General features: G+C 31.1%; 2 protein-coding genes across 4 annotated transcripts; both read left to right on the forward strand.

Moving 5' to 3' along the window:
• The first annotated feature begins 1,755 nt into the window (after window positions 1–1,755).
• LOC130635603 (FK506-binding protein 5-like) lies at window positions 1,756–17,398 on the forward strand. Of its 3 annotated transcripts, XM_057444975.1 has the most exons (28): window positions 1,768–2,269; window positions 2,375–2,428; window positions 3,566–3,663; window positions 3,765–3,923; window positions 4,558–4,695; window positions 5,508–5,747; window positions 6,271–6,354; window positions 6,578–6,655; window positions 7,230–7,257; window positions 7,335–7,366; window positions 7,771–7,812; window positions 7,923–8,030; window positions 8,200–8,283; window positions 8,564–8,599; window positions 8,714–8,792; window positions 9,239–9,280; window positions 9,471–10,002; window positions 10,498–10,629; window positions 10,852–10,879; window positions 11,257–11,412; window positions 12,224–12,480; window positions 12,635–12,790; window positions 13,546–13,642; window positions 14,173–14,217; window positions 14,645–14,785; window positions 15,719–15,807; window positions 16,552–16,598; window positions 16,675–17,398. In XM_057444975.1, exons 1-28 carry the CDS (start codon window positions 2,257–2,259, stop codon window positions 16,806–16,808), a joined length of 3,129 nt encoding a protein of 1,042 aa, XP_057300958.1. In that variant the 5' UTR covers window positions 1,768–2,256; the 3' UTR covers window positions 16,809–17,398. The 3 variants fall into 3 exon arrangements, with proteins under 3 accessions (XP_057300959.1, XP_057300960.1, XP_057300958.1); XM_057444976.1 differs by lacking the exon at window positions 14,173–14,217 and having other exon boundaries at window positions 1,756–2,269; XM_057444977.1 differs by lacking the exon at window positions 6,578–6,655 and having other exon boundaries at window positions 1,767–2,269.
• A 2,753-nt stretch (window positions 17,399–20,151) lies between these two features.
• Window positions 20,152–24,403, forward strand: LOC130635605 (NAD-dependent protein deacylase-like). Its single transcript, XM_057444980.1, has 3 exons — window positions 20,152–20,436; window positions 22,562–22,904; window positions 23,131–24,403. Exons 1-3 carry the CDS (start codon window positions 20,263–20,265, stop codon window positions 23,469–23,471), a joined length of 858 nt encoding a protein of 285 aa, XP_057300963.1. The 5' UTR covers window positions 20,152–20,262; the 3' UTR covers window positions 23,472–24,403.
• The last annotated feature ends 350 nt before the right edge of the window (window positions 24,404–24,753 follow it).

Raw genomic sequence — 24,753 nt, forward strand, 5'->3', positions numbered from 1 at the left:
TCCAGAGTTTTTGTCAGACTACTGTTTTCTTATACTCAACTTTTGCTTAGGTTAGTATCTACGATGCCATAGTTTATAAGCATGACAGAAAATACATAATTGGAGCACCATAATCAGGGCAGACCAGTTTATGTATGACAGTCTAGTATCATTTCTTACAGTACTGGAATCAGGACACCTAACGATCGATCCTATCGTGACCATTGCAATAGAAAAAATGTTAAAGAAGAGCTTTGCGATAGTCGCAATGTATAAAAAAAAAACAATGCTATCGCGATCATCACTATTAATTGTGATTGTCCCGATGGATCATGAATAACATTAAAAATATTGAACAATAGATGTGTATAGCTAATCTTGTGTCTTTGTTTTTGTTTGGTTTTTTACATTTAAAAATTCTTTTGCATCTTGTATTTTTATTAGAAATTGGATTTTAAAAATAAGGTGACTCCAACTTAATTACTTGTTCTACGCGCGAAGTAGATAGTATTTTATGGTCTGTCTGTCGGCGAAATAAAAATAATTTTATCAAGAATGTATAAATGGTCGGAACAACAACATAAAATAAAATAAGGAGGAGGGTGTTACGACAAGCATATTTTTCTATGTATGTTTTGTTTTTATTAGCGAATGTTAAATTAGCGAATGTCCGATTTCATAAAAGTTCATGGAAAAATAAGAATGTATGGTCAGAACAACAACAAAAAAATAATAATAAAAAAAATAACAACGGAGGAGCGTGTTACAAAAACCGTTTTCTATGTATTTTCGCAAACGCATGCAGTTTATATTTTTTAGTTGCAAAGAAAAAATAATAATAAATTGTCTCACTAAAAAATGTAACTAGTACTCAAGGTGAAAAGATAAAAACACTTGCATGTTAAAAAACTTGTTTTCAAAAGTTATGCAGCAAGTTTTTTTGTGTTGTTTTGAAAGCTGTACAGCAAGAATTATTCTTGTGCTGTTTCGAAAGTTATACAGAATGTATATACCTGAGTTGTTTTGAAAGATATACGGCAGATTATACCTAGCCTGTTTCGAAATTTATACAGCAAGTTATTATTTTCCCATTTGAAAACACAAAATTTATTTTAATAAAAAAGTTAAGTGTTCTTTTAATGTTTTTTGTGTAGTCTTATAAGAAAATTAATATTTAAGTGCAAAAAAGTTTCATGGACTATAGTTTAGTTGACAATATTTAAAGTCTTTCGCAACATTCAAATTATTTATTTATTTCATAACGAAGGAGGGTGTTACAACATGCGTATTTTACTTAGTTTTAATTATTTTTCTAATACCATTGAAAAAGATTTAATGATATTAATTATTTTTCCTAAATGATATCGACTAAGAAATTTGAGATTTTAGCAATCAGCGTAATTTTAAACATATATTAATCATAACAGGAGGGTGTCATAATCTTTTTTTTTTCAAGAGATGGGATAAGAAATTGTTTGTGAATCGTGCGCTACGCGCATGACTTGCGATCCACATTGGTAGGTGTCCTGATTCCAGTACTGTAATAGTAATTTATCCAAAATATTGTGACAAGTGTGTTATAACAGAAAAAATATCAATATATAGTCTGAAAATAACCTTTCGTAATTATGTAAAAAAAAAAATTATGATTTTTAAAAAGGTTACTGTTACCTTAAGTTACTTTTTACATTGCCATGGTCAGGATGCTTTGCAATGATTTTCATGTTGGATTGCAATGTTAACGATACATTTTCACAATCTATCATGGTGTGTTTGAAATGGAAATATTTTGTTCGTTTCTTTTAGTCATAATGTTGGTATAATTATTTAGATCATTAAAATGTTTACTTTTTTAATTTGAGCAACTTTGGAGTACAAATTCATTTTTAAAACCATGATTCATTTTTCTTAGCCAAAATTATTATTTTTTCATCTTGTAGACAAGTGTGAACCCAAGCATGAGAACCGAGTGTCTAAACTTTTGACTTTTTCAATCTTAATTTCCTTGTTTTCAATAACCGGAATATATATTTATTTGTAAAAAGAGCTTCCAACATGTGTTTTGAGTATTTTTAATCGATCCACAGTGACGTTTTCGCTCTGTATGTTCTTGTTTTAATGTTTTTAAACTTCATTGATGTATAGATATTATATAGGTGAATTAATTAATATAAAAATGATACTGAGATGATGAATTAAATATTGTGTATTGGTATCTGCTTTTAGGTGGAAACTCTATATGTATATTAAAAACATGATTTACAGACCTTTGTTTAAATGGAGACTGCAGGTACACTTTGGTTTCACTGTTGATAAGTTTTATCAAACCAACTGTATCATTGAACTGGTTTCTGTACTTTTAAAGTTATATTAAATGTTTTTTCTTTTTATGCAGTTGGAAGATTCATGTTTCAGAAAAGACATGAGAAAATAGATTGGCGGAAACTAGGTGTGTGTTTTGCTATTGTGTTTCACATGTTTTTTTTTGTTTAATATCCCAAGTTTTATTAAAAAATTTTTTCACTGTCACGGTATCACCCATAGGACTACTTTTGCATTAAATATCTCGAAAACCAAAGCTCCCAAATATGAAGATATTGACACAGTTTATATTTACATTATAATAAACATTTTAAGTGCCACTTGTTATCAATCGTTATTTCTCCTTTAAGGTTACTGTAAGGGATTTTCTTTGCTTGTGCATAAGAATAAAACAGAATTTTTTAATGGTGAAATTTTTTTTCTTAAATTATATCTGGAAGTACGTTTATGAAAATATTATTAAAATAATATTTTCATAAAGTTCATGATCATTCTCAAAATAAAATCTGCAAGCAGCGCGCCTAAAGTTATCCTTACTATGGTGCTTTTAGCGAAGTCATGCAGCAAGTTGTTTGTTGTTGAAAATTTTTAAAGCTAGTTTTTTCTGTGTTCATTTTTTCGTGAAGTACTGCTTACCTTTTGACTTTCTTTTACATAACCTGGTAAGTTAGTTGGCATAGAAGAATTGGTTTTTCTCTGCCTTAAAAATCCTTCTATTTATTATTTTAATGCAAAAAGCTTATATTAACCTATAGAACATATTGAGATTTTTCCAAATATTCATACATTTAAGTATATTAAATTAACATAAAGAATATATCGTGATATAAAAAATCATACTTACTTTCCCTTGCAGTATCCTTAAAATCTTACATTTTGAATAAAGGTGAAGAAGAAATGGCTTTTAAATTTTTATGTCAGCTATTTTGTTAAATAAATATTGGTAAGGTAATGATTTCTTATTGGGTACAATGTTTGGAAAATGATTATGGCAGCTTTTGTTGTTAAATTATACAAGTGTCACGAAGAACATGCCTTTTCGCCTGTTTGATCTTGCATCACAGCTTAGACCATACTTTAAGGGGAAATGCAAGTTTAAAGGTTATTACAACAAACTTAACACGTATTGGTATTAATGCATTTGCCTTGTAACTTTTTAATTGTGAAATGGATTTGTTTATTTTATTAGGACAGCATAATATAAGCAATGAGAAGGAGTGTCGTACTGTATCACTCCTCTATACATGTAAGATTTCTTTTACAGCATCTGTAGATGTGGATCGTATTGCACAAGAAGTTGACGTAGACGCAATACAAAACAATATTTTAAATGTTACATATTGTGCTATAGAACATGAACTGGTATGTTAATTTTATATGAGGTAGAGCTGAAGTGACAAAAAGAAACTTGTGAATACTTGGCTAGAGCCTAAAACATGATCACTGCTTTTCTCTCTTATTAGGGATACCATGGATTAGACATTAACTTTATAAAACTATTTCGGTTGGCTCAATTAACGATAGAATATCTGTTGCACTGTCAAGAATATTTGCAACAATGTTTGGAAGAGAGAGACAATAAAGTTTTAGAAACCAATAATGAATTTCAACAACTTTCCACTGTAAGTATTTTTAGAGTTAGACTCATATAAGGACTTTTAGTAGCTAGATGAATACCAAAGTATGTCTATTGATATGGAAAACCAACATAGAAAATTGTTAGCTATTCTTTTGTGATTTTTTAATCTATTATCTAGATAGTTTTTAATGTCTGTAACAGCGCTTAGAATAACGAACATTGGTCATTGGACTTCTGAAATTAAAAATTTAACCGTCTTGACACAAAAATAAACGATTAAATTATCCATTATGTGTACATTTTCACACATGGAATTTTATATTAATACATTTTTGTTCTATAAGTAGTTACAAAGTTTAATTAAAGACTTTATTACACAGCTTTTTTTAATGGTCATAGTCACCGCTAGGGAAAAATATTTATTTTAAGCACTGCTGTAAGCTTGCTTGTTTTTTTCTTTGGCTCTGTTTAAATCATTGGTTTGTAAAAAAACTTGTTAGGTTCTGTTGAAATAGGGTGGAAACTCAATTTTGTTAAAGCTTTTAAAATTAGATTTGCAATCTGTCTGTCAATAAACTTTCCAGTTACTGATTATACTCTGCAATTGCTTTACGTTTTGTTTTTTTTGTTCTTCTATAATGTAAGTTAAAATTAAAAATCACATTTTTTTTTTACAGGAGAAGGAGAAAGTTGTTGGAGAGCTTAAAAAGCGCAATGAAGCATACAAGACACTAAAAAAGGAACTACAAAAATATAAAAAGCTAATTGGTGACTATCAACTCATGGTGAGAGCAGGTGCAAGTGGCCTGTATAAGGTGATCAATTCTACATGATTACTGTTAGCTATGCAGTGATGAGATGAAGTAATGAATAGAAGAATAGTTTAAAACTTATGTTTAGAGATATATTAGGTTTCTATAGTAGCAACAGTAACTGTTGCTAAATTAACCCTTAAAGCATGGTTCCCGAAATACAGTTGGGCACAGTTGGGCAAAAACATCCCATCGTTTGAGCATCATAACTTCGGAGGACCTAGTTTTTATGAAAAGTTCTTCTCTTCTTCTAGAAAGATGATGAATTGGGCTACTTAACAGTACCAAACATAAATCGTCTATATCTGGTCCTAAGCCGGCAACTGCGGCTCAAATCTTGTGAAGCTGATAAGTTGTTGACCAAAAAAAAGGCTCTTTTTTAAAAAAAAAAACTCCCTGCAAGGGTTAAATGTGTACAATCATTTATTTTTCATTGTTTTCTTGTGTAATTTAAACAAAAAATGTTAATGTCAGTAGTAAAATATTTTTACAGTAATGATTGGCTCATGTTGGACGATGGCACTACTGATTTTGATAATATGTTCAAGGGCATAAACATACACAAAGTATTGGTATACTTTCATCTTTTTATATGCGATTTATCTGTAGCCCTAAAATTTAAAGTGGATTTTAGCCTATAGAGAGGAATTTTAATAAATCCCTGCCCTGTAAGTCTAAGCATTATCCCTCCAACTAAAAAAATCATGTAGCTACACAAAATAGAAAACAGATGTTTTAAGTTGCCTCAAGAGAAAATATAAATTTGTCAGATATTGTAAGTTTCCTATTACAAATAAGTTTTTTTTTGCTTGCAGTGCACATGTTGCAGCAAAAGTTTCGTATCAGAGTTTTACCTGAGAAGTCACATAGAGCGAAGACATCCGGAAGAAGCAAGACGTCTTCAGCCATTACAAGTGCATTATCAATCCACTGTAAATCAAAGTTTTAAAGATGTTGAACTTCAAAATGAATTAAACGAGATTCGAAGTAGGCTTAAAATTACAGAAGATGAGTTGATAAAAGAAAGAGAAAACATGAGTGTTCTTAGAATAAAGGTTTATAGTTTTGTTGTTATTATGCTTTTTGTCGGTAAATGTTACTTTGGCACTCCACCACTGTATGGGCCCTTTTTTTTCTATATGCGCTGAGAAATCATTTTTAGTCATAAGAAACATTAACACAGGCTTTTATCACATTTTGCTACTAAGAAGTATTTTTATCATTATAGTTTTACAGGAAAATAATAATCCATCTACAAACTAATCCACCCAAACTGTGTAAAGTAACAAATAATTGTAAAAAAGAATGATGTTGTTCTGTAAATTCTCACAATATGCACTTCATACTTAATACATTTATTTATACAAGTTTTTGCTAAAAATGAAAGATGGATAAAAAAAATCTTTTATATATGAAAGAATGCCATACACTAACAAAAAGTATGCAAAACTATATATATTACCAAGGCACATCACAACGACAACTAACTTGTAGGATTTTTTTTTGTTTTTAACTTAGTCTAAGTAAAAGTAGTTAAGCTTATGAATTGAAAGTGATTTAATTTCTACTTGTGTACAGGAAAACGAAAGAAACCAAGAACTTCTCCATAAGTTCAAAAGTGAACATGACACATGGCAGCTCAATGAGCAAAAGCGAATGAAGGTAAGAATTTGTTTTTCTCTGACCATTCTAATTCTGCAAATTTATTCAAGAAAACTCTTTTTCAGTCTTTTTTCAAGCACAAGTTACTTACAGTTTTAAGAATACTTTAACTCTTATTTAGAATGAAAATACTCTAGAAATATAGTTTTAGTCTTTTTTGTTCTTTGGTTTGGTTTTTAATTTTTTTTCTGGAGTTTAATTAGAAAAATGTCCATGTATTTAGAATGAATTGGATGCTTATAAAGAAATGATGATGAGTGAACTGAGACAGAGTCAATTAGAGAAAGATTTTTTAAAAAAGGTTTTAATTTTCTTCTGTGATTAAAATCATGACATAGATGGTTGTGTTATATTGTTTTCTTTCAGCCTGTTCTTTTGTTGATAGTAAAAAAATGTATAAAAACATGAGAATAAAGAGTGTAGGGTGAGGGGTGGTATTCTATGTTTATACTAATATTAGTATTAACTGAAATACTAGTGTTATTATATAATACTAGTCGTTAGCCCATGGAAAAATCCACGGGTTCGCCCATCCTATTTATACCCCATTGCGTGTGTCTCGCTACCTGCGCAGCTAAGCTACCATTTTGCGTGACAGACGGACGGATGGACGGACAGACGTATACGGGTATTATAATATAGATTAGTGTTAACCAGATATTAATGATATTAGTTCATCGTTAATCTTTTAAATAATAAGATTCATACAGCATTGACTTGATTACGCTTAAGTCTTTAACACAGCACTAAACCACTGTACAAACATGGCAGAAAACATTCCCATGTCAGGTTGCAAATACTTACAACTTAATACAATTAAATTCTTAAAAGAGTGTGGTAACGTTTTCTAATGATATAATATAAACAATTTTTAGAACTTGACAGAGCTTCAGCAAAGCACTGGTACGTACACCATAGTATTAAAAAACATTCAATCATTTTCTAGTATTACCGTTGTTATGTCAATACTTCTTCTTTAGGTAAACAAATGTCAAACTTGGGAGACTTAATGGTATGTGTTTTTGTTAAAAAGTATAATATGCTGTAATACTAATTGTTTTGAATGAACATGTGAGCTGTTAAATCGTATGAAATATTTAGCATTTTTAAAAGCTTTACATGGTGTAGAGTAAGAAGCTACTAGCTCATAAAAAGTAGCTTTAATTCAACTAGAATTGACTTTTTTGCCTACTTTTCGGGTAATTTTATGTTGCAAAACATGGAAAATAAAACACAAATGATATAAAATAAGAAATTAAGAGCATTTAATGTGTCTTTTGGTCCTAAAATCTTTGTACATTACAACGCTGGTAGTGGATCAGTATAATTTCATAATACAAAAACGAATAAAAAAAATGGTGCGTTACAATTCTTATAGTGGATCATTGGGATGTATTAGTTATTTAATTTCTGTAGGATGCAGATACTGATCATCGATATATAAATCTTAACAAGAAGGTGAATAAATATTAATTACTCTTGATTTACGTACTGAGTTTATGTTACTCCAAGATGTTGATACCACAACAGCTGAGAATGTTGTCAATTTTTGCTTGTCTTCACAATAGATCGAGCAAATGGGAAATGATTTCCAACAAAAAATAAACGAAATTAATGCAAAGCATGCTAAAGATAAGATCATACAAAGTAAACTTCATGAAAAAGAATTAGCAAAGGTTAGTTTTCGTTTTATTATGGTGTGTTTTCAAACTTTCTTTTAATATTATTGTTATGTCTCTTCCTCCCTTATTTTTTTCCACAGTATCTTAAACAACCTGAGTTAACTAAGCCAACTGCTAATCCATAAAATTTTTATTCTATAATTATTACTTTTATCATATTTAGGAAAAGAGTCGTTCTTCTAGAGCCGAAAAGGATCGAATTAAAGACCAACAAATATACGAAGAACAGATCCAGAATCTCCAACAGGTATGTTCAATCTTCAATCTTGATTCTTTTTTTTTTTTTTTATCTCTTCGTTTCATTTCAAGTGTCTCCAAGATATCATGGATCTACAAACCTTTCTTGTTCCCATTAACCCTTTACAACTTTGCTTGTATTGCCAGCATTTTTTAACAGTAGAGCTTAAAGCAGGTTATTATCAGAATTTGCATTATTAATTTTTCTGTCTGAACTACATATGAAAGTTTAGTATAACTGTTACAGTACTGAATAATTTTTTAATAATTTTTACTGAATGTTTTTTTAGAAATTAGCAAAGCATGATAAGCTTTTAGAATCTAAGGTGAAGTTTTATTTGAAAAAGTTTTTTATTCTCAGTTACGTTTTTGTTGTTGTTGTTGTTGTACGTAGTTTTTTTTCGGTAATAATCATGTTGCTAATATTTCTTTACTTTCAGATTGGTTTGGATAATGTTGATAGTAAACGTCAAAGTATCACTGCTTTAACACCACCTTTACCTCCTCCAAGAGAATCAAGTATGTGTCTTTTTCTCTCTTTTTTGCCTCTTCCCTACTACTATTCAGCTTAATTGTTTAACCTGAGAAAGCAAACTTGGGGGCTTTAACTGCTGAGCTCAACATCCGTGCAAGTGTATGTGCACAGGCGTATTATTTTTCTGTTTTGGCCTAAATAGCGAACTGATCACTTCCATGCTAAAATATAAATGATTACCTGTTTAGAAGCGCTAAATGTAACATTTCAAACAAATCATCCTTATTGACAAAAAGTCTTGTATCTTCTTCTATTCTTCCATTTATGTTTTTTAGCTACAGATTAACAAAAACATCCCTAGTTATCCTTTTTCTACATTTCTCCGTGTATGTACACATAATATATTTGCTGGCACTGCCATTTTGGACATGATAATAAAATACAATACTGCCGAATTGTTTTAGATTGTGATTTGTGATAATTTATTTAGCATCCAGTCCAGCTCCTGTTGTAGGAGATTTACCTGAGAAAGGTTTGTTATTTTTTTCTCAGTGTAGTTTTATTTTGTCTGTGTTTTTACATTGATTTGAATTCTTCAGAAATCAGTTTTAATACCTCACATTTAAATTCTTATAATCAAATCAATAAAATTCATATGACTTGTGACCTTAGCCCTAAAGAGCAAGAGGATCCAAAAGAAGTAAAGCATAATGTTTTTTTAGAGAGCATTTGTTTATGGGTTTCTAATAACCAGTCTTTCCAAAAAAGTCATCGTGTATTCCGGACACCTGCATCTACCAAAGGGGATTGGAAGGACTCTTTTTCATTTCACGCCTTGTTGGAACCGGTTGGGGAATTTCAAAAAGCGATTTACGTGTACTCATGTGGTGGTTCTCCATACTGGCGACAATATGTATCAGAATCTAATCAACCGCCTCATTCAAGCTACAAGCACGATTTGACGTTTTATGTGACTTCCACAAAACTGCTTGGCACAATGAAACTACACGTTCTTGATGCTGGGAGTGGCAGTGTTGTACGATCGATGATATGCAAAGAAGATGCAGCAGAAGAATGGAAAAACAAAGGCTTGACTTTTTATGCTATGAAAGCAGGACCTAATAAAACATCTATTACTAAATCAGGAACATTTAACTCAGATGTATTCGAAAGTGTTTCGGACGATGACGTATCTGTGTCTAGTTTTACGGGAACCGACGTGATCAAGCAAGACTTAGCAGAAGACCTTAAACGGTGGGAGCTTTTTCTGTGGTGTTTCATTTCTAGTTTGTTTTGAGCTTGCAAACAAGGCTGTTTTCTAAGGTTGTAAAGGATTTTAATACTTCCTTAACGAAATTGAAATAACAGTAAATCCAAGACTAACAATAAAACGTGTATGTAATTTCAGCTTTAATCAAATTAATTGGAAACTTTTAGCTCCATGTAATTATTATCAACGGAAAGTCAGACAAAAATGTGTGTACTGTGTGTTCTCTGATAAGCAGTAACTAAGAGAGGGGTAAATAAATAGTCTGATAAACATAGTCTTGTCTTATCTAACCATGGTAGTTTTTTTCTAACCTATCTTGTCTCTTACTTAACATTTCGTTTATCAACGACTTGTTGTGTTTCGAGAAAGAAAAAAAAAGTTACCAATTCCATTTGATTATCTTGTGACGTGACGAAAAAGTCTAGCTCGAGAAGAAAACTTGTTAATTCTATGCTTATTCTTTTTTTCTTACATTTTAGAAGTCGCGAAAATCTTGTTGATGCTGGCGAGGATAAGGAAGAAGTAAGAGGAAAAGAAGAATTATTTGATAATGAAGAAGAAGAGTTTGAAAAAGAAATTGTGAATGAAGAGAATAAAATAAATGAAAATTTGTAGGTTTTAGTTATTTTTATTATTTTTTTCTATGTATGTAATTGTTTATCTTCTCCAAATGAATTTTCACTTTAATAATTTACAAATTCCTTAGTATTCTTAAATGTTGAAAACACGCCAATTTTTCCATCTTTAACTTCTTTCATCACGCCAATTTACTCATCTGCAGTGCATGTGAAATTTAAATCTCAATCAGTCAATTTTTTGTGTTGTCGTTTTAGCACTGGTACATCATCTGGGTCACTGCTGGTAAATGTTTATTATTATTATTATTATTTCTTTTATCTTTTAAACTCTTTATACGAAGGCAAAAAACATAACTTCTCTAAATTAACAGAGATTTAAACTTGATGTAATTTTGATTTGACGTTTTGACGCCCTCCTTAGATTAATAAAGATTATATTTGAATTTTTTATTGAAAGTAATTGTAATACTGAGTCAGAAAACAGAGGAATGCATGAGCAGGAAAATTTTGACCTTATTTCTTGCGTTGAATTTCCTAGAAAGCAATTTATTGTGGCGGTTAGGCAATAACAAATAAAATATATATTTTGAATGAATAAAACTTATCGCACAACTGACTTAAAATCAATCAGTAAGTTTTATGAAATTTGGCTTTGTCTAGATGTCAACATTACCTGAAAAAGGAGAGTTCTATCCATTCCCTTCCAATCAGTTAGCAGTAGCACACTACAACCATAGCAAGGATATGGTCATGGCGCAACGCAGAGAAATAGCAGACATACTAGAAGATCACTTAGAAAAGCGAGGGGTTGACCCGGTATGTACAACTTACATTGATAATTGGAATTTATACAGGCTTTTTATAATAATATTTTATAAACCAAAAACAGCTCGTTCACTTTTTCTGATTCATTTTCGCTTTAATAAAATTCAAAATGATTACGAACGTTTGGTTTTTAATTCTTTGTTAACTTATATATCCTATCATATCCTATCATTGATGTAAAATGTATTTTCTTAGGTTTTATTTGAAGTATTTCTCCCCCACACAAACTAGTTATTTGTCTGTCAGTAGAATTAGGCTGCTGAAGCAACACTACTGTGATTTTTACAACAGTTTTCGTCGTCAGATTTTTTAATCGTAACTGTGCTATAATTATATGATTTTTGCTTAAAAGATGAGAATATTCCTGTTCTAACAAAAACAAAATTCTTATAAACAAAAAACTTGTAAATAAGCTTTTACATTCTTTGTCCCAATTCTTTTGAACCAATAGAATACGTTCTTGCCATATTTCGTATTTACTGAATTTTTTACTTATGTCTGTGTATGTTAACAGAAACTACCTAATTGAAATATTTTGGTAGCAATTAATTTAAAGGTTTGAGTTTATCATATTTTTACTTCATTGTTTTTTTGTATGTGATCAATAGAAAGCATCCTAAGTCTGTATATTAATTTTCTTCCATTGCCTGAAATATAAAAAGTGCTTACGAAATCTATATTGTAATGCTTGTCTGTCTGTCTGTGTGTCTGTCTGCCTGTCTGTTTGTCTGTGAGCTGCTTTTAGTGATGTGTGAATGCTTACGATGTGTTTTATAAAGTCGAAAACATTTTTTTTATTTAGGAAGAGCAGCAAATGCCAACATCAGTGTACAAATCGAAAATGAAAAACCACTCTAAAGAAGAGCAACTCACTGAAAAAACATATCCAGGCTTTCGTAAACGAAGACATAAAATTATTGAAGAGTTAGATGAGTACGTAGACAAAACGTTTAAAAGAAAGAAGAGCGCGAAAAGGAATCTGAACTCTGTTGCTGGTGTTGCGAAGTCTGTGGTGAAATTTCAAGGGAAGGAGAACAGACGACCTTTGCCAACAATAAAGTAGGCGACTCCTGTATTTACGGATTCTTAATGTTATTTTATTGTTGTTGTTGTTGTCGTCGTTGCTGTTGTTTTCCTGTTTTTATTCTTTTCTCCTAAATATCATCTTCCTTTTCTTCTTCTTTTCGGCACTAACACCCTTCTTTTTTTTTAGTCGAGAAAGCACGCCTAAAAAAGAAACGCATATACAAATTAACAATATAGTCAATTCGAAAGATCATGCAATTCACGGAAATAATGATGATGGTGATGGTGACGGCGATGATGATGATGAGTTTGATGTCAGCGAGTCGTCAGAATGGGATTCTGGGTAAGATATGATCAACTATACACTCCTGTGGATTAATTTCAAATAAAACGTCTGGATTTTGCACGCGAGAAATACGGGTTTTTAGGCATTCTGATTGGCTTAGCGCTCTTGACGACACGCCTATATGAAGCGGTATTGTCCGTCGTCAATATATATATAATGTAAACAAGCAGAAAAACAAGTTTCAAGAAGCATTGTAAATGATTTTAATCTACCTCCTACAATAAATTTATAGATAATAACATTTCATAGGATAAAAACAAAAAAATGATGATATGCAGTTTTATCAAAAATACTTATTAAAGGACAACAGACGACGAATTTATTGCACAAATTGTCAAAGCCAATGTCATTTTTGGCTAATTAGTCAAAAAATTAACTTCAATTTTGTGTCGAACATCGTAATGTTTTGTGTACAAGGATTTCTTCTACAGGGACTTTCGAATTCTACATAGAATGTTTTTAGACAGGACTGTTTCGAATTTTTACCTCGAATGTTAACGAAAGTAGTGAATTATATATTTATATAAGAACACTAAACCGAAATTCTTATTTTTTATTTTTATCAAAAATTCTTAAATATCCTCAAATTTGACTTAGAAAGAGTGGCAAACCTAGCTACGTTGTGTATGTCTTCTCTCTCTAAAACAATGACAACAAAGCTTCTATATTGTTTCATCTTTTCATTTCACCCTTCCACTTTCTCGAATGTTTTTCTACATGCTAATTTTTGTTTTGTCTGTTATATTTTCTAGAGATGAAGAAGATCAAGGGCTGCATATGAAAGTTCCAGCTGTGGCTATTTCACAACCATCACCTGAAATCTCATATGACGATGAACAGTATGATCAGGTGAGAACCGCTTATTACTCAGACGTTGTAACGAAGTCTACCATCAATACATTTTTCAAGTGCATATATGATAATTTAATGAAATAAATCTTCACGCGGATTACGAAGATATTCTTTCTTGAGTTCTACATATTGCAATAATGATCTTTTTTCGAATTTCAGTGAACTTTAATAATTTTGTGTTGCTAAGGCTTTGCGTTGTTATTTTCTGTCCTTTTGAAAATCCACGTAACAGTAATCAACTAAAAACGAAAATTTATCACCTTAACCCTTCAACACAGCAACTTTTTCTCTAATAACCCGAAATTTCCATTGTTTTCGCCGAAAACCTTTGGACTTTAAATCCGGTTTCTAGCCACATGCTGCCTTAATGCTGGGGATGGGGAAATTTAATTGTCATATGTGTCCTACCTTATCTCAAAGTTGAGTGATAACGAGCATGTCGTCCTTATCTACGTCTTTCTAAGTCGAGAGTTAAAGTCGACTTTTCTTTTGCGGTAGAATATACGAACCTACATGCTTTTTATTAGGAGGAACCATACAGACCTAAAATGCGACCACCACAAGGAGAGAAGGTAACTCCCTTTCTCATACTTCCTACTTAGTTTCTTTCTTTCGTGGTCATTTATGTTTAAATTTAATGTTCTCTTGTATATGAACGATCACTCGAACTTCAACTAAAATATTATAACGGTACCCTGGGCGAAATACTCGAACCCCAAAGGAGAAATGTGAACAAATCTAATAAGGTTACTATAAAATTAAATTGCTTCTATCTCTAGTAAATTTCTTTTCCGAAAAATTTCTAATCGCATTGGAACACATTTTTAATGAATGTATACTTTTGCTTGTCTTTGACTTACAGAGTAAAAAAAGAACTTTAAATAGGTAAAAAAAATAATTATGCATTCAATAACTGGAACCATTTTCTTGGTTCTTTTAAAAGTTGAAATTATCTGAAGTATACTGTTTAAAAAGTATATCATTTTTTTCTTAATTAAGGTTAAGAATTTAGCTGCCAGTTTAGAAGCAAGCCTTTCTCTTCGTGATCCAAGTAAAAAGAAACTGGCTGGAGCTGTTGACTTATATCACCCAACGGAAGATAATGCTAAACCTAAACGCTCTGTTTCTTTTCAACATGTTGTAAGTATTCCTTCATATATATAGATGAGTTGCGGTGTGACGCAATGTTTTGGTTTTGAGCAATGGACATGTGCACGCATGTGAACAGGCGAAAAATAAAAGCAACAGACCGCGACGATCAAAAATATTAAGTGTAAAAAAAAAGACTGACACTAAAATTGATAATTTCTGCTTTTACACAGAGAAGATAATAGTTGAGAAAAAACGATTCCAATGCGTTTTCAATCCTATATTCCTAAAAATCCATAAATTAGCGTAAATTTACCTGTCAGGATACGCGCACATATACGGAATTTTGTGAACAATCCCAACTCATCTATAACAGAAGATATATTAGTTTTAGGATGTAATAAATCAATAAATTATTAAAAATACAGTAAAAGTTCACACGATGCAGGAAAAGTCACCTTTATACCCCATTCACACCTAACAAAACTGATTTAAATCTGTTAAGATAAACTAGTTTTAATCAAAACTCGGCTTTTATATGTACCATTCACACCTGAATTTCAAAACACATTTGCTAAGATCAAAATAAAAATTATTATGCTCAAACGGTCTGACTTAAACCCCCTTTGAAAAAAATATTCTCTGGTCAGAACCATGAATAAAGTAATAAAGAATCTCTGTGATAGCTGATATTTAAACAAATGCTTGCAACAAGCGTCTGACTTTGGCTTGAATAACAAAGTGTTTTCAGATTACAGCTTCATGTAGCAAATCAATCCCTTTTTAGTATGGTATGTTTAAACATGGTTTTAAAATAACCTCGACAGGTTGTTTTATTAAAACTAACGTCATTGAAACAGGTTTATATAAAACAACAGGGTTTAACTTCAGACGTAAATGGAAAATTAATATTCTTTGAGCTGATTATTGCTTTCATAGTGGTTATGGTTCAGCCAGGTGAATTTTAAACTTTTGTTTTTCTAGAATGACGATGATGTTGAAGAGGAAGACAGTGACTTTTCAACGACTTCATTCGAACAAGCAAGAACACGTGCTCCACACACTTCAACCAAGTATGTCTTTGCTTTTATTTTATTAAAAGCAGATCCCACTTTGCTCTGTTGTAAAATTAAGTTAATTGTAATCAGTAGTACACAGTGGAGAATGCAGTGGATGGGATGGTAGTGTTAAACCTCTGTGTGCCTAAATGTATACCGTGAATGACCGATTAGGGCCCAGGGCGCTTATTTAAAAGTTTCATCTTGACAGGGGAGCTTATTTGGCAGTGGCAGTTAATTCAACAGGAGCACTTTTTAATTTTTTTTTCGAGCAGCATATTTTTTAAACTTCTTTTTTATAATTTTTATGAATAAAAAATAGAAATACAAACAAAAAAGAAAGAAAGAAATACAATAGTAATAATGTATCTTTTATGAAATTTCAATATTCTCATCTTTATCTTCATCGTCGTGTTAGTAATAACCTAGTAAAAATCGTAGTTTTTCGAACCGATCCGAATAAGTGCCCTTTTTTCTCAAGGAAGGAGGGGGAGGGGCGCTTATTTACAATTTTTTTTAACTTCGGGGGCGCTTTTTCAACAGGGTGGCTTATTGGGCACAGGGCGCCTAATCCGTCATTTACGGTATGCTTCCAAGGACTATTTATGCTGCAGCAATTTATAACCTTTTTTTGCAAAACCGTTTTAGACGTCCTTATCTAGCCCGTTGTGTTTCGAAAAAGACTCAGATAAGCTAATTCAACTCACATTAAAATGAAATCTAATCCCCTGCAGGACTGACATGTTTTCTTTTTTATAGAAACAATGATTTTTCTGACGAAGATGACGATATAGAAACATTGTTAGGTTAGTTTGATTTACATTAAAAATGCTTTGAATACGTGCTTCAAAGAATTCATATTTATTTCTCCTACTCATTTAGCCGCATACGAACCATCAGGTACAACTTCAACTAAACCAACTGCGTCATCGACTCCTCATTCAAGTGCTCCAACAAGCAAAACTGCTGTAACCGCCTTCAATTTGGAAGATTTTGATGACGATGACAGTTTTTAGTATTATTTGACTGTTTTTAAAAACATTTCTATCAACGATTTGTAAAACTTTCATTATTTAAAAGTTATAAGTTTCCTTATGAATTCGAATTTCTTGTAAATGTTTGGTTGATTTAGCAACGATTCCATAATTTTTTAAACTTGATATGTGTGGGTTTCGCAATCTCGAGTACAATTCTAGCACAACGTGTCATCTCCATTATTATTGTGTAATAATAGCATTATAGAAACGCAACGGAAAGCATGCCTCTACTATACTTTAAAGTGATTTAACGAAGTAATTAAGGAGTCGTTTATGTGTAACTCAACGATTTGCTACAAGTATACGAGTTCTCTCATACAAATATTTACCCACTTAATTGAGTTACTTAGTTTCATCTCCTAGGTTTGATCTTCTGGTGCATTGGGTTTTCAAAAAATATTACGAATACTGATGTTCTAGTTTATACTGGTGTCTGTGTCTGGTTAATGCATCTGTTTCTCGGGTGTATAAGTTTATATATATTTTTACTGTATAGATGATTTTTAAACCTATTTAAGTTATACAACTAGGGAAGATAATAAATTTAAATATATTAATACAGACAATAATCACGTTTTAATCTCGTAAAGGTTAATCTCTCATAAACTAGTAGTTTCCGAATATGTTTTAAATGTTTATGGACAAACCAGAACGAGATGAATGGTAAAAATACCTTTATATCACTGGTTCACTGCACTCTAAGAACAATGGCGTTATCATATTTCGCGAAAATTTAATACCAGCAAAATGAACTTGATTGCAAAAATCAGTACTCAAGATTATAACGGTTATAACCCTATCCTCTAATTGCTTTTGTCACAATAATAATACCACTATGCTGCCTGAACTTGCCTTTCGTAATTATACTATTTAGTTTTGTTGCTGTTCTTTTACAAGTCAAAACAGGGACATTTAATGTTATTCCGTTAGGCAATGTTTCATTTTTTTAATTTTTTTTTGCAATAGGCACTCCGTAAGCACCGTGTATGCCTAATTGTGTTTCTTGGTTAAGCATATTTCAGCGTGATTTTGAATTATCACTTGCTTATACATGTATTTTTGTGTTGATCGGAAATTGATCGGGAAAGACAACAGTGGGTTACTTGATGAACTTTTTGCACTCTACCTTGTTTTGAATTAACTGTTTTAGGTACAACTAACTATAGTTTGGTGCCACCATTCAAATATATCACTAGTGATATGAAAAAAGACTACGACTATTGTGACTAAAAATATATCAAAAATTTGATAATGCAATTCTGTAAGAAAGAAGCTTTTGTAGTTTAGCTTTGCCGTATAATTCTTGCATTTTGCGGAAATGAACTTTTGCGATTGCACAAAATTAAACTTTTACACTTTATAAGTTTTTTCAAACCTTTACAAAATTTTCGCTAATTTTTATAACTTACAAAATTCTCCGAGACGATTCCTCATTGAAACATTTTGCGAAGAAACTTTGCGTATTTTTTTTAAAACCGCGAAAGCTGCAAACACGTTCTTAAAATGTTAAAGGAAATTAAATTCTAAAGAAAATCCTTACAAATTTTAAATATACACTTTTTTTAATATTTATCTGTAGTTGTCCCTATGTGTTAAAGTTGTCAAAAATTAGGTTAGAATCTTCCCGTAGAAGTTTCAACTTTGGTGGTGCAGAAACCTGCAACGAACTTCCGCTTCACATACGAAAGGCCAAAAGCACAAATAAGTTTGTAAATTTACCTAACAATTATTTATAATGTAAAACTTTTTTGTCTCTTTATTATTTTTTTTTTTAAGATGTATAGTTTGATCTTTTGTGCGCTTTATCTTCTTGCCTGTAAAATGTTTTTTTTTTTGTTTTTATCTCACTTTTTTTAAAAAATGGGGGAGGACCCATTGGAAAACAGAAATTTGGGTATATATTTGTAATTATTGTACTTATTATTGAATGGTTATTTAATATTCATAAATAATATTACTTTAATTGGAGAAACTTTCAATGTGCGAGTTTCTTCATTCGCGAAACTTTATCTCGCGAAAGTTTCCGAATTTCTTCATTCGCAAAAGTTTATCCAGTAAGCTATTTTATCATTTTTCACCAAAAAGGCACAAAATACTTTAAAATGTTATTTCAAGAAAGAAAATTTATAACATTTTCAATTATGCTAAGAATTTTGAAGTTTTTTCTAACTGAAAAATTCTTGTTCACGAAAGTTTATGTCACAAAAATTTGCGGCTTTGTTCATTTGCGAAAGTTAATTTCGCGAAATTTTCGAATTTCATCATTCGCGAAAGTTTATACAAAACATTTCGCGAATTTTTTTTCTCACGAAAGTTTCTCCAATTAAAGTAATGATAGCATTTTTGACTTGTTGTACAGTACAGTGATAAATCTATGCACAATTTTCACAAACTCGCAACAATTTTGTTCTGCAGAGAATTTAACCCTGTCATTGTTCATACTGCTCTTGTTTTTATACCCATTATTGTTTTTGTAAAATTATTCTTATAAAAAAGTGCGGTTGAGAAAAAAATAGCACAGTGCTAGATAAGTCAGGTTAAACAACACTTCGGGCAATACAGTAGACTATACATTTTAAGTTTAGATAATACTTGTATAAAATGTCTTGCAAAAAAATGATAAGGCAACTCGCAAAAAGTTCTAGTGTCAGTGAATTGAAGCAATAGACAGAAAGCATAGTTATATGGCTTTTAAGTAAAGAAATGTTTATTTACAAAAGAGGTCAGTTCAAACAATAAGCTATTGTATAAAATTAATAAGATAATTTAACACTAACAATCCAATAAAATTGCTAGCTATTTCATTCATTATCAAAATGTAGCGAGCTAGCTAAGTATGTTCTTCCAACCATTTGTCCCATTGGTTTGTCACATCAGTCATCCAGCTAGCTAGTAGCTATATATATACAAAATTTCTTTTTTTTATTTCACAGTTCTTTCTTCTTCTGGCTGGTTTTCATAACTACGTATAATACAATGAGAAATACGATTCCAAGTAGCACAGGCAACGCGACTGTAAGAACTTGTTTTTGTCCTTGCTTAAAAGCTTCCCGTCGTTCCTTTTTCATTTTCGCATTTTCTTTGACAGCCTTTCCTTTTAGTTGTCGCATACTGAAGAATTAAAACTATCGTGATTAAAATCTTCTTTCCAACAACTTCTTTCACAGCACAACGAATGTACGACTAGAAATGAAAACTTTAATCTCACTTTTTCAGAATGCAACGTGTTAGTAGTGAATTCTTCCGCAATTTTTGTTGTTTACTATTTGGATAATATCGAGCTTGGTCAGAAAATAATAGGCAGAACAGTGCTTAGCAAAGTTGATGATGATGAAACTGAAAGCCTGTTACGTTTTAATCAATGAAATGAAATTAGATTTTTTGATTAAAAAAAAATTAGATCAGGTTTCCTTCAGAACTAGCTACAAGTCTCATGAAATTGAACTTTCAACGTGCTGCTTCGGTGATAAAGAATGCTAAGGCATTGATTATTACAGCTGGTGCAGGCATGGGAGTGGACTCTGGCTTGCCAGATTTTCGAGGACCTGAAGGATTTTGGAAAGCATATCCACCCATAAAACAGAGGCGATTAACACTTCCGGAGATGGTAAAATTTATATATATTTCATTTTTTTGTTGAATAATTTTAAAAAATTTATTTAATTCAGCAATGTTGCAAACTTTTAAGTCTGCGCAAAATTCTGCAATGTTTTCCCTCCATTCATAATGACTGCAAAAAAATTAAGTAATTGTCACGTGAGCCTCCAGCACAAGAGTTTTTGCCACAAGAACGAAAATGTATCATCTACGCTGTTATGGAATGTTGTTTTGGTATAAACAGATGCAGGAAACATCTAAGGAACTGAACATGACCTTGTAACACATACACTGAACATGAGTAATAACTTGTTTTGCTACATCCCTTGCTAAAAAGTTATCAGCTTTCAGTAAAAAAGTCTGCAAAAGTGTAAAAAACAAATAAAAGCTCACATAGACAGAGTTTTTGTTGTTTACAGTTTGACTCAGCAAGTTTTTTTGATTTAGAAGGTCAGTAAAGAACTTTTTACTAGATTAGCAGCAGCGCATTGACCATCACAATCATGTGAGACATGGGATTGAAGGCCTATTGGTTAAAGTTGTTAAATAAACCAGGTGCGTAAAATTAATTAATCCCAGGGGCCTTTGAGGTTCTTTGGTATGCGGATGAAACTCAGAAATGACACGGAAAACAGGTAAAAAAGTAAAAAATAAAAATAAAAAACTACAACACGTACTCATTTCAAAAGAACTTTTAGTCCAACTAGGATAGCGGTATAATTTTATATAACTGAAGTTGTAAACCAAAGAAAACATAGCTACCTAAATAATAATAAATAATAATAAACTTTAACATGCATTTAAAGAGTATTCAATCAAATGGTGGCATTTTAGGAGCATGCTTGGCACTAACATTTAAAAAGCGCTTTTAAGAAGATAACCCTAACTGAGAGCTTTAAACTATTTGAATTACATGGGTATATTTGTAGTCTGAATATGTTTTGTTAAGAGGGTGGCAATATAAGGACTGATTTGGTGATATAAGGACGGCCTGAAACCCAGAAGATAAAATCTTATGAATCCACAACAAATGATGCAGTTCTCACAGGAAAGCAGGTCTTTTTTTATAAAGCTTTAGAAAATTAGTGATAATAGTGTTGTATATGCTAGTTATATGCTTTACTGCCATTCCATTTTTATAAAAATGCATACATAGTAACAAAGCATTATTCCAAAAATATTTAAGGTTTCATAGCAAAAAACCTGTGTAGCTGTACAGTCTTATCAATGAAAAAAAGGATAGGCACTTCATCTTGCGAGTCATCATTTTTCCAACCGCAACACCCAAAAAAGTGACATTCATTCTCTTCTGATGAATAATCCAATATCACAACACAAAAAACTTTTTTTGCACAACAAGTTTAGTGCAATTGCCTTGTTTGTTCAAAAAAAATTCTTATTTTAAACCTCTCTATTATTCCTTGTTAAATTTTTGTTCCTGTACCACCGAAATTGTTTCTATGGTGGCCAAACATGTGATTTTTTTAATCATCAGTTAGTGTGTTAAAGGTCATATTTTCTTTTCGTCTGGAAAGGAATAATCAGTCCTAATAACTTTTGGCCAAATTTGCTATTTTTATAAAATCTATTACATGTCTTTAGGTAATCCTTACAAAAATAATTGATACCCAATTATAATACCCTGGGGCATCAATTTTTATGAGAAATAAATTGAGAAATAAATTCTGTATATAATTTAAATTTCAACCCCATTATTTATTTAGCTGTGCTACATAAAAGCCCTCAAAAATGTGATGAATTAAGAAAAATGTGGAGGATAACATTTCAAGTACTTAGGAGTATCTCTGTGTTTCTCAGATAATGACTCCATGTTACAGTTTTGTTATCAGAGAACTACAACTCTCTGCACCGTTACGCTGTTTACTTCACCGCTTAGCCTTCACATCCCCGCCTTATTAATAATGTGCCAAATTATTATGTTGATTTTTACTGATCCTTTTTACAGTGTTAAAAACAATAAATATCTTCCAAACTTAGAAATTTTAATAAAGTTATTTATAATTATTTTATATTATGAATTATTAATTTTGGGTTAGTTAAATTTGCAGGCCTTTTATGCACAATTAGAATTATTTTGGTGGTTGATATGATCCTCTTATTTTCCTTGGTTTTAGAGTACACCTAGTTGGTTTGAAAGTGATCCTCAATTCGCTTGGGGATTTTTTGGTCACAGATTATTGTTGTACCGAAACACTCAGCCACACCATGGTTTTCAAATTCTTAAAAAATGGGGAGAAAAGAAGGAATTTGGTTATTTTGTCTACACAAGCAATGTTGATGGCCATTTTCAAAAAGCTGGCTTCAGTGAAGAAAGGGTTGTTGAGTGTCATGGAAGCATACACTTTATGCAACCAACAAAAAGTTACAATTATATATGGCCAACACCAGAAGACTTAGAATTTGTAATTGACAATAGGACATTAAAAGCACAACCACCTCTACCAACTGGGCCACCAGGTCTGGCTCTTATGTGCTTGAAATTCAAACTGTTTCAAGCTTGTTTTTTGTCTGAAAATTATAAAATTGGCAATGACGTTTTTGAAAATCGCTATTTTATCACACTTTAGTCCAAAAATATCCTTTTGAGTGTGTGCTTCAGAAACTGCCAAAGCTCCTGTCCATAAACAGCATTACAACTTACTAGTAACTGTTATATTAATATGGCCTTTAATTATGATTATAGGTTTACCAATAGAAAAACAAGTTATGGGACGACCAAATATTTTAATGTTTGGTGATGCATACTGGTTACCTGGCAGAACTGATGACCAAGAAGAGAGATTTTATGAATGGGTTAAGCTACTACAGAAACAACCAGTTGTTGTTGTGGAAATTGGTGCAGGATTAGCTGTTCCAACTATTCGGAACACCAGTCAGGGAATTATAAAGTACTCTAGACATGAAGACAGTTATTTGATTCGAATAAACCCAAATGAACCACAAGTAATACGACCAGTAGATTTTGCTTTACCAATGAATTGTTTAGATGCTTTAGAAGCGATAGATGCATATATGGATAAATAAATTTAATTTTTTTAAATTTTTATATTGGATCTGTTGTTTATTTGTTTGTTAATTTAGTTTTTTTCTTTGTTACCTAACCTGGTACAGTAAGGTACAGTGTGTTTAAGATAAAGTCTATATTAAGCTTTTCTGGAAAAGATTTTTTTGAAATTTTTGAATTAATGTGCTGTTTATTTCCACATGGATAATTATTTTAAGGTTTAAATTTCCTTTTCAGAAGAACTTTTGCAGAATCAACCAAGTTCTCTATTCTGTTAATGGAGATTTTATTAAAAATAATATATTTTTATTTATATATGACTGTTGTGTATATTGGAGATAAGTAAATGTATTGACTATCCTTTATTCTGTAAAAAAGTTTTATTTATATATACTTTAATTGGAGAAACTTTTGCAAGAGAAACTTTCGCGAATTTGCCATTTTCGCGAAAAATTATCTTGCGAAAATGTGCGAGTTTCTTCATTCGCAAAACTTTGTCCAGTAAGCTATTTTATCATTTTTCACCAAAAACGCACAAAATACTTAGAAATCTTTTCAAGGAGGAAAATTTATAACATTTTCAATTATGCTAAGAATTTTCTAGCTGAAAAATTCTTGTTCGCGAAAGTTTATCTTGCAAAAATTTACGGGTTTCTTCAGTCACGAAAGTTAATCTTGCGAAATGTTCCGAATTTCTTCATTCATGAAAGTTTATCCAATTAAAGTAATATGTACTGTTAGTTTCTCTTGCATATAATAAAGGCTAAAAAAATTTGCAGCAACATGGCTTACAAAAGTTTTGTAGCTGTTTATTAGTCTCATGAGCTTTTTATAGGAACTGTGAATAGTATATGTTTAACAGTATTTTCTCACTTTTTTATGTGCCGATTACATACTTCAATTTTTCATGTAATCATAGATAGTGAAAGGCATTAAATGTTGTTTTAAGGAACACCACCAATCTTAATATAGAATAAGCTAAAATTTGGTCATTCTCCTAAATTATTTATCTGATTTTCCTAAATTTCTTTTATGATGTTTTATCCTTGTGAAGAAAATCAATGTTTAGTTTAGGATTTTCATGAAAAGTTGGCACAAAATGACGAAAAAAATAATGGTTACTTGGAATTTTATTATTCATTCATAAAAATATTAATTCACAGGCATATAATTTAATTGCATGAAAAAATGTGAAAAAGTATTACAATTTCTCTTTATATTCCTGAGATTTTTGAGCATGATAATTTCACTGTGTAAAATACAAATGTCACATCAAGTAAATTTGTCCTAAATATTTGCAGT

The sequence above is a fragment of the Hydractinia symbiolongicarpus genome, chromosome 3, assembly GCF_029227915.1.
Source record: "Hydractinia symbiolongicarpus strain clone_291-10 chromosome 3, HSymV2.1, whole genome shotgun sequence".
Taxonomy (NCBI): Eukaryota; Metazoa; Cnidaria; class Hydrozoa; order Anthoathecata; family Hydractiniidae; genus Hydractinia; species Hydractinia symbiolongicarpus.